Source organism: Coturnix japonica, chromosome 5 (assembly GCF_001577835.2).
Source record: "Coturnix japonica isolate 7356 chromosome 5, Coturnix japonica 2.1, whole genome shotgun sequence".
In the NCBI taxonomy this organism is placed as follows: domain Eukaryota; kingdom Metazoa; phylum Chordata; class Aves; order Galliformes; family Phasianidae; genus Coturnix; species Coturnix japonica.
Genome location: NC_029520.1, coordinates 51,682,314 through 51,698,847, shown reverse-complemented (window position 1 = coordinate 51,698,847; position 16,534 = coordinate 51,682,314). Strand labels below are relative to the sequence as shown.

At 46.2% G+C, this 16,534-nt stretch overlaps 1 protein-coding gene across 2 annotated transcripts in view; it reads left to right on the top strand.

Annotated features, from left to right (window-relative positions):
* MDGA2 (MAM domain containing glycosylphosphatidylinositol anchor 2) overlaps nt 1-16,534 on the top strand; it is a 270,122-nt gene that overhangs the window by 94,366 nt on the left and 159,222 nt on the right. For both annotated transcript variants that reach the window (XR_004307273.1, XM_032444620.1), the window contains exon 3: nt 7,726-7,900. Coding sequence is in view for 1 of the 2 variants with exons in the window: in XM_032444620.1 (XP_032300511.1) it covers nt 7,726-7,900 (175 nt within the window). In the remaining variant the exon portion in view is untranslated. The remainder of the gene's footprint in view (nt 1-7,725; nt 7,901-16,534) is intronic.

The following is a 16,534-nucleotide window of genomic DNA, read 5'->3' as shown; positions in this document are numbered from 1 at the left end:
TAAGCAGAGTGATATTGCATCGCACGAAATCGATAAGCCTGGTGCTATTTGCAGAAGACAGTGTAGTGGAAAAAAGTGCCATTTAAACCCAGTGGTTTCTGATGCTCAGTTAAGTGGATTTAATGTGCTTGAGCAGAGGTGTGCCAGCTCAGTGTGGCTATGCCCGGTGTGGATGGTGGCACTTTGGCCCCACAGCCCCAGCACTGCGCAGGTCTCCATCTCGTAGCATTCACCATCTGCACTGAAATAGCTTTCCACTGTGAGCCTATTTTAGCCACGCCGTGCTGGCGTCAGCGGCTGCTGCTTTTGTTTTCTTATTTACAGACATATTTATTTGTGATGCTTGTTGGAAGGCTGCATGTCTTAGAATGGCCTGGGTTGAAAAGGACCACAATGATCACCCAGTTTCAACCCCCTGCTATGTTCAGGGTTGCCAATCAGCAGACCAGGCTGCCCAGAGCCACATCCAGCCTGGCCTCCCTGGTTTCCAGTGCAGGCAGCAGGCAGGGTTTGCTTGCATTAGGAAAGACAAAAGAAGCGATGTTTCCTTCTGTCTTTCTCAGTGTGAGTGTCTGGGTGTGCTCTGGTGCCACAGGGTCGTGCAGGGAAGTGAAACAGGCAGAGCTCAGGAGCAGAAGCTCCGCTGCCTGAAAAAGGAAAGAAAAAAAGAAAAGCATCAGTTTTACACTGCCTACATTGCAGGATGCCTTTGTCACTTTGAAATGCAATTCTATTATGAAAACTGACTTTAAAGTAAAGGAAAAAAAAATGCTGCTTAGCAGACAGCTTTTCCTTTCTCTGTTTAGACTTGAGTCTTCTGAGTTTAACGACAGAAGCGTGTTTTTATGCCTTTCTGCTCTCGAGGGAAACAAGCAGCTCCAGGAACTGAAGAGCTGATGGCTTTTTGCTTCCCACCAATTCTTGTGCTGTGGTTGCATTGCTACTCCCCAGAGCTCTGTCCTGGCACATCCCTGACCTGAGGCTGGATGGAGATAGGATGTCTGGGCACCAGGAGCATGGGATGTGTCACTACCCATGTCAGCCCTGGGGGAAGCCAGGCACTGGGCTTCAAAAGGTCCTGCAGCCACTCAGTGTTTGGGGCTCCTCACTTAATAAAAGTGTGATTCTGTGATTCTGTAAAACAGAGCTAAAAGAGCTATTTAGGGTAAAGGGGGATCTTGATGTCTTTGAGTCCTGTGAGGATGGTGTGTGGGTTCCATCAGGCTGTAGTTGTGTAGGGTTGCTGGGTGATGGAAGCATCACACACAGGGAAAGTGGCTACTTTGGGGCCATGGAGCTGGTTTCTGTGCTGGAGGACACAGAGTTTATATCCGTGGCTCTGTACTGACCCCCAGTGCTCCTGGAGATGTCCTTCGGCCATGCTGACTTAGATTTAAGGAAACACTGTGGATAAAAGATCCTTCATATAAGCATCTTAGGTTGGAGCGGCTGGGGGAGTCCACATCTAATCCATTCTACCATTGCCTTTCATTTGCCTCTTCTGCTGAAATACGGTCTTCTATCAACTCCTAGTCCCTTGTTCTGAAGGTGTCATTGCCTTACTCTGACTTTTCAGTCAGTACTCCAAATACACTGAGCTTATGTGCCACATTTCTATGAGTTTTATGAGCATGGTGGCTTTCTCCGTACAGTTACCATTCTGCAGCAGCGTGTATAGCCATCAGAGTGGGACCGTTGCCCTAGGCTTTATTCCACCTGATTAATTTCTGCTTTATACAACCAGAAAGCCTCACAGTGTTTTAATCCAATGGCTCAGAGCAGTGGTGGAGCTGGCATGGAGCACGTGTTTAGCTGTGGTTCCAGCTTCATCCTCAGTCCTTACACTCACAGCTTCTGAGTCAGGTTGGGGCCTTCCCAGCAGCTCATCTGTGCAGATCCTCACAGCAAACACTTTCCAATGGCCACCAGATTATCAGTTTTCTCATCACAGCATCACTCTGGTAACTCATGTGACTTTGGTAACACAAGAGTTTTCTTGCAACAGTGGAAATTAAACAAGTGTCTTGTATTTATTTGCCTTCAAACCACTTAAGAACTATAGTGAAGGCATTTCCATGCATTTGAAGTTATGAGGGTGTATTTATGACTCCAGTGGCTTAACATAGGCCAGCATAAAAATAAGTGAGAGTAAAAACGATGCTGCGCCTCCCTGATTCTGCCCTTAGATTATGTTCTTTATCATGAAGGTGAAGTTATATTTCATTTTGAAGCAAGTTAGTGCTTCTGAATGCAAATCCTCAGGGAATAATAAAAGCCATATCGTTCCCAGGTCTTTGGATCATTTCACAAAGCTCTCTGAATAATTTATTTGGTGGTCAGTGAATAATTTCCCATCAGGAATGCCTAACTGTGCAAGGCATTGTATGTCTTGCAGTTGTTGACATTGTTGAGATTATATTGACATGGGTGGAAATTGGGCTCCATGAAATTAATGGAACTCAGGCCTTTTCAGTTGATGCTGAGAAGTTCAGCTGCTATACAAGATGGAAAAAGACTCCATCCTTCAGTGAGATATTGATAGTAAAATGTATGTTGATTAATCGGTAGGAAAGTGCAAATGTTTTGGAGCAGTGAAGCTTCTTAAAGTCATAAGGAAAAGCATTGTAGTCAAACGAGGATAAATTGCTGCAATTAATTATTTAGCAGGTTACAAAAAGAGAAGGTGCCTATGGATCTTCCCAGACACCACCTTTTGGTAAAGAAACCCAGGCTGTAATAGGATCCAGCTTATCTAAAGCAAGATGTTTCTTTGCTTATATAACAGCATCTTTTTGCAATGGAGTTGCTTTTCTGTGGGGAGGATCTGCATTTTGCTCAGCATATCTGTGAGATCTATGCGTGCAGAAGGTCAGTTCATACAGAACTCCTGGCTCCAGGGCACCACGTTGTGCTGCTGGGGCTTGGTTAGCTCTTGGGTAACTTGGCTTTAGGTTGAGGATGGAAACGTCTGTCTTGCTGTAGTGCAGAAGTTTCAGAGATGAAGGGATAGGTAGCTCAGGAATAGTTTTTTTACTCTTTATCAAATGTCAAAGTCTTCAGTTATTCTTCTTGCCCTTTGGTTTATTTTTCCTGTTTCTCCTTGTGTTACAGCAGTCGAGCTGGAAAGTAAATTCTGTGATCTCTGGCACTGAATCAGAACCAATCATGTGCTGCATGTTAACACTTGCTGTCTTAGATCAATTTTAGATAAGTAAAAAACCTGTGCTTTTCAACATCAACCCACTGAAGCATTAGTTTGTGTGTAAATGTGAGCACCTGAGTTGTCTCATGAAAGTCAGTGGCATTGGCCACATGCCTGTTTTCTGTGGACAGTGCTCAGCCTTCTTGCTGCGTTGCTGTGAGGTTAGAGCAGGGCTGGTACTTGATGTTCAGGGTTGCATCTCAGCTGCTGCAGATCTGAAGAAATAGATTTGGAAGTGGGAGAGTCTCCTGTTCTGCGTTTGGTTTCTCACTGGTAACAGCTTTGTAGCCCTGTGGAAGATGGAGGATTATCATTTCTGGCAGTAAGGGCTTGCTTGGGATTGGCTGCTATGCAAGTCTTGATATTCCACATAACAAATTGTGAACAATCAACACCACTTTTAATAAAAGCTGTTATTATTCAGTGCAGCAGCAATTTAGATATTGCTGTATATTATAAATAGGAAGAGAATTTTTTATACCACTGCAGCATTCTGATAGCCCAAAGCAATATCTAGTCAAATAAATCCAGATGTTTTGTACCCTCTGTGTCACTGGGCATGCAGCATCCCGCGGCCCTGCTTTACTATAAAAGCCATTGAAACTCAACATCTTCTGCTCTTTTTAATCCATACATGTAACTAGTCCTGTAACTTGGACACGTGAATGTTCTCCTTTCACATATGGTGAGGCTGAACTGGTGAACGCCCAGAAGAATTACTGGAGTTAATGTGAGCTTGCAAAGTAAGCACAGTGCAGAGTTGTACTGGGCAGTGGGGTTCAGATCTGTTCTATAAGTCCCTGCAGATGAGGGGGGCACAGATGGGTCAGCACCCATTCCTCTTCTGTGGTCATTTTTTAAGATGGATTTCTCCAAAGTCTCATGTCTTTGTGCACAAAGAAACATTGCGGCACATCCCAATGAAGCTGTGCAAAGAGCTCTTTTACAGCCTCTGACATGCAAAGGAAGGCTTTAATCTCAGGCGGGGACTTGGGGATTTTAGCAGTGATCAGGAGAGCCTCCACATCCTTGTTTCCTTAGCCATGTCAGAGGGCAGCAGCTCAATCAGTGGCAGTGAGATGCCGTACGATCCCAGCCCAGCATGAGGTATTCTTGTTCTAAGGCAAGTATTTACTGTGTTAGATATCAGTGCTGCAGTGTACGAAACTGACTGTCAGAACTTTGTTTTCTATCAGCTGTTTCCAAAGAAGAATGAAAATATCCCATGCTAAATCTATTGAAAATACTGAGTGGTGACCCCAGAGAGATATTTCCTGCTGCCTACCCTACTTGGTGGAATATTTAGAGAAAGATGTTTTCTTGGAGCAGATGCTCCCCTCTCAGATTCTACCTCCAGCTGATGAAAGCACTGACCCAAAGCTTGCAACCCAAACCCCAAATCAATGCATTTTTCAAGAAATCCATGCTTGGAATGGTTTGTTTTTATCACTGATGGGGCTTGGGTTTTGAACAAAGGAAAAAGTTTTGGAGTATATAATTTTAAAGGTATTTTGAAGGTTGCTGATAATTATTTATTGTTTTAATATACGTAGACAATAATATTGTCTTTGACAAATGTTATTTGAAACTTAAAATGTTTTCTTATATGCTACTTTTTTTTTTTTTCTGGGCAAGATTAGTTGGTAAAATCTGAGCAAAATCAGCCAATGCAGTGCTGTCAAAGATGCTGATGGTTCAGGGAACGTACATGCGTACACAAATCAGATGAAGATGTAGGATCACAGAATCACCAAGGTTAGAAAAGACCTCCAAGGTCATCCAGTCCAACCATCCATCTACCACCAGTATTTCCCCATTAAACCATGTCCCTCTGTACCACATCCAGATGTTTCTTGAACAACTCCAGGGATGGTGACTCCACCACTCCCTGTGCAGCCCTTTCCAGAGCATTGCCACTCTTTTGAAGAATAGATTTTTCCTAACATCCAGCCTGAATCTCCCTCAGTGCAACTTGAGGCCATCCCTTCTCATCCTATTTCTACTTGCGAAGGAGAAGAGGCTGACCATAAATAGGTAAACCATGTAGGTCATGCTATGGCTAGATGGGTTAGAACGTAATCATTCATAAAGACTGAATTATTTTGAATGAATTGTTCAGAAGTTGTCTTTGATTTGTACATGTTTTACATGAAAAAAAAAAAGAAAGAAGAGGAAAGAGGGATTTGTTAACTAAGAACCAGAATTATGGCAGAGCAGTGACAGTGTAAGTGGGATTTCCAAACATGCAGTGGTGACAAGGAGTACTTTGGAAACTGTGTTCTCAGAAGCGAGTATGTATTTGTGTGATGGATTAACATCTATTAGTTTAATTTGTGCATGATGTAGCTCGTTTATTAAAAAAGTTTGTGTTATGACTAGAAATGGCTTTGACCTCTGGGTGAAACAGAATGTATTTCCTCCCTGCACTATCCACACTATGTGGATAGCACGCAGGGCGTGCTGTGTTACTTCTGCTCTAGAAACTGGGGGTTCTAAGCAGGAAAGTAGGTTATGCACAGCCACCTCTGATAGCATACATTTGCTTGAAGGATTGCTTTGCACCAAGTAATGGGGGAAAATGCAGGATCTGAACTACATAGATATTCACTTAATCTACTTCTAAAATCCTTAAAAAATGATTATTTTTTACAATATAATAATAATATAAATGTATTTATATAATATTTATTTATTTATTACTGTAATGTGGAATCCCCTGTGTTAGAGAAGCAGAGATAGGTTTTGAGGCCAATACCTGCCATGGCATCCCCTTGGCCCATTATACCCATTTTGCCACCTCTCCCTGCCCTGAAAGCAGAGTGATATCAGTTCAGGGACAGCAGTGCCATAAAGGTCGTTGTGTTGAGCATTGAAGAGAGCTTGCAACCCCAAGGATGGGTTAAAGGCTCTCCTGTAAGAGGTCACTCCAAAGCCTGCAGCTCGCAGCGGGTGAAGCCATGGAGGACCTCTCTGAAAAAAGGTCTTGAGGTTCAGACATCTGGCATTCTGGTGCCCAGTTTCTTGATTAATGCATTCACACCATGTCTGAGAATCGCCGTTCTTCTGAGTTCATTCAATACGTTACAGTGCAGTATTGATCAGAGTGTTTTCTTGTGTATGTTGAGTTAAGGCTGAGGTAAATAATGACCTGAAGTGAAATCAGACCACTGACGTTGCTGAGGAATATCTTTTAAGAGATAATCAACTGCTCCTTTCATTCTTCAGGAGTCTCCACATACGCTACAAAATTATTTACTGAGTTGAAATTGCTCCTCTTGCCCCTGAAGCATATATATATCTGTATATTTAAAGCTGTCTGTATCTGTTTACAGCCAAGCACGTTCGTGTTGAAACACTTTATAACGAGGAGGAGGTTAAGACTCGGGGTTGGGAGGCTTTTGCAATTATAAGAGACCAAAGCAGCATCTTCCAAATAAACACTACTGTAATTTCTAATACCAGCTACATAACATTACCAGTGCCCTCGATGCTGTTAATACCTTCAATACATTATTTAGATTATCCATTCTTTGCCAGGACAGGCTGTATTCTACCACTTGGAACACCTCAAGGGAGAGGAATAGGACGAAGAGCAAAATCTTGCCCTCACCTTTTTTTCCATCTAAAAATCAAACAGAACTGTTTTGATAGTTATGATTACACAGAGGGAAATGAAATGTACAAGAGATTCAGTGTGTGTCTTAAATACTGTTTTGAGATCATTCTTAAGTGTTTGAAATATATATATGTGATGAAATTGTATTCTGCAGCACGTGAGAGCTGCGTGTTCCAAAATTATCCTGCAGCACATTTATATGGATGATTTAAAAGCCCGAGAGCCAAGAGTTTATAATAGAAGTACAGACAGATTGAGGCTGGTAAATATAGCAGCACTAATAGTGTCTGAATGTTGTAGATGTGGAGTTTGGCATATTTGCTTTATTCCGGAGCAGCAAAACCATGCAAGAGTTATACAGGTCACCTGGCAAGAGGGCAAAGTCACTCAGCCATATGAATTTAACAAGCCAGAAAGAGGTGAAAAATGTTAGGAAATATTTGTTGCTGTGATCTCAGCCCACACCTTGCACTTGTTTCAAGGGGAAGAGAATTTATGGCTGCAAATGTAATGAATTTAGGGACATGGTTGGTGGGCATGGTGGGGATGGGTTGATGGTTGGACTTGATGATCTTAGAGATCTTTTCCAGCCTTACTGATTCCATGATTCAGTTGCTTTTCCCTATTGCTAGTGGCCCTGGCGTTTCTTCTATTCTAGTTTCTTAAAAGAAAGTCCCTTCTGCAGCAGTACGGTGGTGCTTGTCTGAGCCTCACGAAGCAGAAGAGGAGGAATAACTCAGTTCCAAGGACTTTCCCCTGGGGCTTGTTTGGTGGTTAACTTTACAAGTTAAAGATGCCTAATTTTCATGGAGGGTTTGCATTCCCATTGGGTATAAAACACAGCCACTGGCGAGATCTCCACACTGCAGCTTCAAGTAACAGTCTTTTTTTTTTGATGCTTGCTCAGATCAGGTGGACCAAAACAGCGGGAAGTGCCTCTGACAGATTCCAAGACTCGAGTGTCTTCAATGAAACGCTGCGGATAGCCAACATCCAGCGCCACCAAGGAGGCCGCTACTACTGCAAGGCCGAGAACGGCCTGGGGTCACCGGCCATCAAGTCCATCCGAGTGGACGTGTACTGTAAGTAACAGTGGGGTGATCCTTTCTGTGCTCTCCTAGAAAGAAGGGACTGATTTGCAGGGCTTCTTAGCATACTCTCATATCAACCCCACAGGCTTTGTGGAGTCCCACCACAAAACCACAGGAGTTGAGGGCACGCTCTACTGCTGTAGGAGTAGTTGTGCTCAGAAGTCCTGTGGCTGCCCTGACTGAGGTCAGATGGGGCTGTTATTCTGTGGACATATCTTAAAAATGATAAAAATGTTCACAATAAGAGTGCATCTTAGCCTGATTTGTCTGCAGCATGCATATGTATTTAATTGCTGTATGAGATCTGTGGGTTTTTGTTTGCAGTGGCAATCTGTTCCCGTTCCCATGAAACTGTATTAAAAGCTACCCTTGAAATGCTGGGCAAAGCATGGAGACTGTACTGCAGTTGGTCACTGGGACTGGCAGGGAAAGAGTATCGTGTGGGGCATGAAGCTTGTTTGTAATCAGATTTCTCTCTCAGTTTATCACTCTAGATTTAATGACAAACTTTGCATTTAACTCTATAAACTCAGCGATTGGGTTCAGCTATTGGGAAGAGATCTGAGTGCATCACACAGCTGTGGTTTTGTGCACACTTCAGGTTAAGGAGAACCTTAAGTCAAAAAGCTCTTGGAAGTACTTGAAGGATGGAAAATCTTCGCAATACACATTTGGAGACTCTTCTAGTGCAAGCAGCGTCACGTAAACAAGCATCTTTATGTGCACATAAATAGTTAAACTGAGCCCTTCAAAAAGAAGCCTGTCTTGTGACTATACAGGCACTGAGCTTTTGTTTCTCCAGAAGTACCCTCTCTCTGTTAGATGAACATCAAGATGAACATCACTATGTTTGCTACTTCAGGGACCCAAGAGCTGGGGATTTCTGTGGTTCCTTTATGGGATGGTGGAATTCCCTCCTGGGGAATTTTCTTGCCTTGCAAAAGATATCAGGATGTTCCCAGTGAGTGCACTTACCTTCATGATTTGCTTAACTAGCCATAACTTGTACCAGTGCCCAAATTCTACCTCCTTTATAAGCAATAATTGAATTAGGAAGTAATGCCTCATTAATTTGTTGAAGTCCAATGAGTAGACAACATTCAGCACTTGCTGTGAAGTTGGCTCATTTAAGCGATCCTTTCTGGATGGCACTGAAGCGCGTCTCTCTTGCCCCAGCACCCATTTGTTAGATTCTCCTTAATTCTTCATATCAAACTGCTGCTAGCGGGATGTGTTGTCTGGAGGTTGTGATGCTGTATGGTCTGAGCAAGGAGAGTTTTGAAAGGTTGCTTTGACACGCAGTTTCTTTTTCAGCTTTGAGAGTGAGTTCCTTCTGGCAGAGACAGCCTTTTCCTCCCATCATGGTTTATTTAGCTATTTACCTGTGTTCTTGGATCTGTTGTTTGGGATTCATTGCAGTTTAATTTCATTCCCGTATTTATTGAACATCAGATGCTGCTTCTCAATACACCTCAAATAGTTTTCTGTCTTTCTGGAGCATGACAAACTTCAGGTTCCAGCTGTGATTAAGTACAAGGTGATTGCCCATCATATGCAGGCAGATATTTCACTGGGTACTGTCTTCTGTTGTTGGTCAAATACACATGGGCAGACTGGTGTGCTAAGCTCAATACCAGTGCAGATTGGATCTAGCTGTAAAGAAGACGGGAGAGAAAAGACTGTACCCCACAGAAGCCAGGCAAGTTGAAGCTCATAAGACATAGAAGCACTGTAATAAAAGATGTTTTTAATTTTGTGATGAAACTCCCAAATCTGTTAAACAACTAGAAAATATATATATTTCTGAAAAAAAGGCATTGGTGCAATATTAGCTCCTGGATAGGGAGCTAGGAGACATGGTTTAGGGGTTTCCTGTAGGTATGGTAAAGGGAGGACAGTTGAACTAGATGATCTTATAGGTCCTTTCCAACCTTGTGGTTCTATGATTCTATGATTCTATGATTATCGTGGAATCATAGATCCTGCAGCACCACCAGCTGAGGTTCTGAGTGCTGCCAAGCACGACAGCTAAGTGGAAAATGAAGAACAGGAAATTATCAGAGAATGCTGTTTTCGTTCCAAGTGTTGATGTTAACATCTCGCATCCAGCCAGCAAGATGGTAATGGAGATGAATGAGGAGGCAAAGATTTTCTGTGGGTGTTTTTTTTTGTTTGTTCCATTTTCGAGCTATGCAAATACGGAACCTTTTCAAACTTCAAATTTGAGGCTGAAGACTTAAACCAGCTCTTCAAAAGTGTTCTTGGATCCAAAACCAATGTGGAACTCAACATTAATATGGTTTTCCCTCTTCAGCTTTACAAGCCAGGATGCCTCTGGGTACCTGGTCCGGTGGTTGGCGACCCTGCACATAGCAGGAGGTTAGAACTGGATGAGCACTGTTTGCCTTTTCAACCCAGGCCATTCTATAATTTTATGATTCTCAGCATCTCACCTCCCTGAGTTTCTTTCCTAGCTCCTTCTATGAAGATGGCTGTGTTGTCTTTGGTTGAAGATCCTCTTCTCTCACCTCAGGCTGAAACAAGGGCACTTGGTCCCCTCTGCATCTTACCCCTGGGGCAGGTTGCCTTCTGCTCATCCACCAGAAGGAGAACTGAGCTGAGCTCACCCTGCTCTTGAACTCTTTCTTCTTCCTCTGGAAGCATCCCTTTAAAGTACATCACATCTTTCCGCTTTGAAGAAAAAGCTTTTGTACTTGACTCCTAGGAAATATTTTGCTTGAGTTTTGGAGGACACTTCCCCCTTTCCTAAGGAGGGAAGCTTACTGTATAAATTAAGTCTTTTGGTTTAGAGAAGCAGAGCGCTGTAAGAGTTTGTTCTTGAAGGACAGTTGACCAAACCTTTAAGAAACAAATGTGCTAATTGTTTCAATGAAAATAAATTTGTAATCCTCTTTATATCATGGATCCCAATGGATGCCAGGCCAGGCTACACAGCTGGAGCGAAACAAACTGGAGTGAATTTGAACTGGTTAAAAGATGTCTGAAATGAATTTGAAGTCAGGATGAAAAACGCTTATCAGACAGATTCAGTGCACAGATCTGTTAAGATTGCATTGTGTGGTAGCTAAGAGCTGTACATTGTGCAGCTTGTTGGGAAAGTTGTGTAATTGTAGGATTAAGAGGCTGAGCTGAGGCTTTAGGGGGAACAACCCTTTCTTTTGTTCAGAGATCCCCATAAATCTTGGCTTGAAGCTCTATTTCCAGAACCCGCCCCTTTACATGAGATTAGTTAGATCCACATTAGGGTATTCTGTTTACATGAAGCATTCCGTTAACTTCACCCAACATCAGCTGGCTTTGCGTGAATTGGGTTTTGGTGCAGCCTGGTGCAGTTGAACCACGGCGCTTTCCCCTATAGTGGAAGCTGCCCTGTGCTGATCCCAGCCTTCTGTGCAGCATCAGTGCAGAGGCAGAATGGAGAAGCTTGTGAGGCTCTGACCTGCTCCCAAGTATGTGTTTATTATGCCTGTGTTTAGGCTCAGCGTGCTTAATACACATAGAGGTAATCACCCCAGGGGTTTGCCCAACTCATCCCCATCCACGTTCTAATCACTCATGTGACTCTCTTATGGTTTACTCAGATGCTGTGTGCTTCCCTGGTGGTTCTCAGGGTGCTTTAAGCTGTCCATCGTCTCCATTGCTCTGAGGGAACACTAGGGATCATCACCTGGAAATTTAAGGCCGTTGTCAGCAATGCCTGAGGGTGCTCAGGGTTATTTCCTAATCCTGTGATGGCAGTGGGAAAGAGATGAAAACAAGACCCAGCTTTGGACCCAACTCCAGACCCACTTTGGATGCCTTACTTAATAGGGATTTTAGTATGAAAAGTGCTCTGTGCAGAGGTGACCTCAGCAATAGCTGTCTCAGAGCAGAGATCTGCCTGGCAGAGCATCTCCTGCAACTACCTGTCCTCGTGGCTGCGTGCTCAGGAGTGGTACCTCCGTGCTCTGAGATGTGGAAGCGCCTGAAACACACTTGGTGTTGACAGATTATTTCAGCAAACAGAGAGCATCACAGCTTTCCTGACTTGGGGATGACAGAGAACGCTGCTGATAAAATGTGTCAAATGGCAAAGATATCAAACTGCTAATCTTCAGCCTTCTAGTGTGGCTGCTAGTGGCATGTGCAATCACGAGTCTGAGAGAGAAGTGTTGTTCAGAGGCAGTGCTGGGTGTGCAATTCAGAGATCCTGCTGCTGATTTCCATCTCATCCAGGGAAAAGGTGTGGAAGGGAAATACTGAGCATTGTGCAGGGAAGCTTAGTTATAGTGCTCTCTGTATGAATGCTGATGGATCTTAATGGTAGTCATAGAATCCTAGAATGGCCTGGGTTGCAAAGGCCCACAGTGCTCATCCAGTCCCAACCCCCTGCTATGTGCAGGGTTGCCAACCAGCAGACCAGGCTGCCCAGAGCCACATCCAGCCTGGCCTTGAATACCTCCCTTGTCTCAGTTTCAAACCATTCCCCATTGTCCCATCACTGCCCAGCCTCACAAACAGCCGTTCCCCCTCCTCTGTATACGCTCCCTTCAAGTACTGCAAGGCCACAACGAGATCTCCCCAGAGCCTTCTCTAAGCTAAACAAGCCCAGTTCCCTCAACCATTTCTCACAGGAGAGCTGCTCCAGCACCCTGACCATCTTAGTGGCCTCCTCTGGACACACTCCATGTCCTTCCTATACTGGGGGCCCAGGCCTGGACGCAGTACTGCAGACGGGGCCTCACAAGTGCTGAGTAAAGGGGACAATCACCTCCCTCTCCCTGCTGGCCATCCTTTTTAATGCAGCCCAGCACACAGTTGGCCTTCTGGGCTGCAAGCACGCACTGCTGGCTCACATCCAGCTTCTTGTCCACCAGGACCCCCAAGTCCTTTTCCACAGGGTTGCTCTCAAAGGGGTTCTTTGCCCAGTCTCTATAAACAGCTGGGATCACCCCAGCCCAAGTACAACACCTTGCACTTGGTCTTGTTGAACCTCATTAGGTTCACACAGGCCCACTTCTCCATCCTGTCCAGGTCCCTCTCTCTTGGAGGGGCAACCACATCAGCCGCTTGTTTCATAACCTTGGATGGATATGATTAGGCCCCAGGGAAATATATACATTCAGTTTCATGAGGAGGTCTAGGACATGTTCCACTGTTACAGTGGGACATAATCAGCTCCTCTTGCCCACACCAAGAGCTTCGGGGTCCTGGCAGACATGGGGAGGAGCCTGACCACCAGCGAAGACTGAGAGAGCACTCATTGATCACCTCAGCTTTTTCCATGTCTGAGGCCAATCCTCTGTTCTCACTTATCACAGGGGGAACACTCTTCTTGTTGTGTCTCCTCCATATGTACCCGAGGAACAGACTCCTGTTATCGTTCACACCCCTTGCCAAGTTCAACTATATCTATCTGTGCCTTGGCTTTCCTAATCTTTTTTCTACACATGCAGATAACGACCCTATACTCCTACCAGGCTACACAACCCTGCTTCCACTTCCTCTACATTTGGCTCCTTTTCAATTGAGGGTGACTGAGCAGTCGATCTCCCTGCCCCAGGGGATGGTGAACTCTCCCGTCATGGCAGCATTCTGAAGCCGTCTCACCACGGCACTGTGCAGCTGACACTGCAGTCCTTCCTTGTGCAGGTCCCTCTCAAACACAGCACTGAGTTGAGCAAGGCATTTCTTGGCATTTGTGCAGAGGCCGAAGCTCCCAGAACAAAGGGACGCTCTCTGACAGGCCGGGCGGTCCCAGCACAGCTGGTAACAGGAGTCTCTGTCAGCAGCTCTGTGCAGAGGCCTCTTCAGCTGCACGGGGTCTGGCTCCTCACGGTGTGGCAGCAGGGAACGGCTGCCGTGTGCGGTGCTCCCGACACACAGAGATCTGAGCACCAAGGATGTCTTGCTCCAGTTTAGAGCAGGGAGAGGAAGTTCTTTCAATATACGTACACACGACGGCGAGATTGAGACACAACAGGATATATAGTTTATAAGAGTTTATTAAAAGTTGTTGTTGTTTAGGGAAACAGGGAAGGGAAGTCGGGCGATAGAAAAGAGATAGGAAATAAAAGCAAAGAGTCTTTGTAGAAAGCAAGAGAGAATTAGTCACCACTGGGTTTCCAGCATGACTCGTAGTTCAGATGTTGATCTTCAGTAGACATGGTCGTCAGAGGTTGTTGCTCCGTTGACGACAATGACCACAGGGATGACTTGTTCCAATGGCAGTTCAGACTTATTTGAAAGTCCAGAGTGGTTGCGTCAGCTCTGTTTGGAGTGACAGCTTCCTGATTCTTGGACAACAGCAGGAACTCCTTCCCACCCTCTGGGTCTTGCCAGTGAAGCGGCTTGGACGGATCGGAAGGATCCGCGCAGGGACAATCGATGCTGCACCGCTGCTGCCAAGGAAGAAAGTGGTTCAGCGATCTTCTCATCCAGCAGAAGCGCAGGATTACCGCAGGAGATTCTCCACCGATTCAGGACAATACTTCCTGCGCCACTTCTTCAAAGGGATGATGGCAAACTGTGGAGGACAAGAGTCTTGATGTACAGTAGGTGAAAAGCCCATGCCCACTAAGATGCTGGCAAGCAACGTCAGGCAGTGCAGGTGAAGGAGCTCGTCCTAGTCCGGTACTCCTGGCCGCCTGATGCTGGAAGAACTTCCTTTTCTGCCACAGCACAGCTCTGTGGCATGTTGTGCTGGGCGAAAGCGGCGTCTGTGTTCTGGCCTGATCAGTAGATGTCCGAGTGCGTCTTGCTGCACCCCGAAACAGCAGCTCGACGAGGACTTTCTTCCCCGCTGGAGGCTTACTGTCAGCCTGGAGCTTGCCAGGAGCTCTGGATGGCGCAGCCACCTTCAGGCTGTAGCGTCGTGCCGTAGTGGGTGGTCTTCAGATTGCTGCCACCTGTGCGGTGAACCAGTCCTGTCTCTCCAACAGCCAGTGTAGGAGTCAGTGCAGAAGTCTGTAGCAGGCTGGGTCCTGAATTTTGGCTCAGACTCTTCCTCTCGTGGTGAGGAAGCCACGAGACGTTCCCAGCAGCTTCTCCCTTTGGCACATGCACTGAAGTGCCACGCGGACGCGCGGAGTTCCTTGCCAGCCCGTGCCCTTCATCTCCCACTCCAGGAGGAAGGTTTGCCCGGGGGAGAGCTCTATGGCCACGAGCAGCAGTACACAGTGTCCCCACTCCCGGGTACTCAGCTTCACAAGGCGCTGCCCACCCCAATGGCGGGCTGCCAGCACGGGAAAAGAGTGTGGACCAGAGCAATCTGAAGTCTGTCACAAGCTCGTTCATCAGCTCCTACCACTTGAGGGCACCTGGTGGCCCTTCACTTCCACCTTTGCCAGGGCGACCGCTGTTTGAGAAATTTGGTCAATTCTGAATCTTTGAAGTCTTCTTCCCTCATCCTCCCCTCTTCTCTGTTCCTCCATTTCCACCTGTTCACCTGCTCCTGCTGTTCGCCCTGTTCCACCCGCTCCTGCTGTTCGCCCTGTTCCACCTGCTCTTGCTGTTCCACCAGTTCCACTTGTTCCTGCTGTTTTTCCTGTTCCACCTGCACCTCCTGTTCCACCTGTTCCCCCTGTTCCACCTGCTCCTGCTGTTCCACCTGTTCTGCCTGTTCCACCTGTTCCTCCTGTTCCTCCTGATAGTTTCCTCCTGTTCCCCTTTTCCACCTCTTCCTCTTCCTTCACTCCCGATGCCTCCTCCTTGCCACTGGAGCTGTCATTTTCACTGCTGCTTTCATCACGCTTTTTCATTTTTAGGGACTGCACCATGTTCCAAAAGAGCAACAGAATCAGTCCCATACTGAAACAGATCTTCCAGTGCTGCAGCAGAGCAAAGAGCAGAGATGACATGTCCACCCAGCTCTGCTGCTCATTCCTCTGCTCAATCTCGTGCTGCGGAGGTATCATGTGCATTGCAGATTCAACTCGCGCCGCTGCACGTTCTCGAGCATGAGCTCATCAGTTTTAACACTGACACTTAGCGCCCTCACCACCAATGCGAGAACAACACCAAAGCCATGATCTGCAAGAGATGGGAGACGAGGGTTCAGTGGGGCTGGAGGAGCGGGGCCAGGAGCCGCATGGCCTGTGCTCAGGGAGGAGCAGTGGTCGAGGGAGCTGGGATGGCAGCAGGGACCGAGGCCAGCGCGGCAGGGACAGTTCCAAGCACTGCCCGTGTGCTCCCACAGGGGCCGGTGTTTGCACCACATCCCTCGTCCAGCCCGACCTTCCCCTGCTGCTGCACTTCACCATTGGCCCAGGTCAAAATGCAGCCAGCGCTGCCTGCCTGTGCCCTAAACCCATCCCTGCATTGTGATGCAATGCATCCCTGCTGATGTCACAAATGGGCAGCCCGACTCCACCCTTTCTCAGGCTGCCAGGGTGGCCACATCGGCCACTGAGCCCGGCACTGGCCTCAGTATTGAGCATATCTCCTGCACAGAGCTCCTGGGACGCCTCTTTAACTAAGCAGGGTGGAGCTGCCCGGCCTTTCACTTTAAATAAATGGGTGTGTATTTCCATAGATGGCTGTCTCCTCATCGATGGCACCCCACCGGATATGTTCACAACCCCCTGGGTGAAAAACTTCCCCTAAAGGAATCAGTTCTTGGATCAG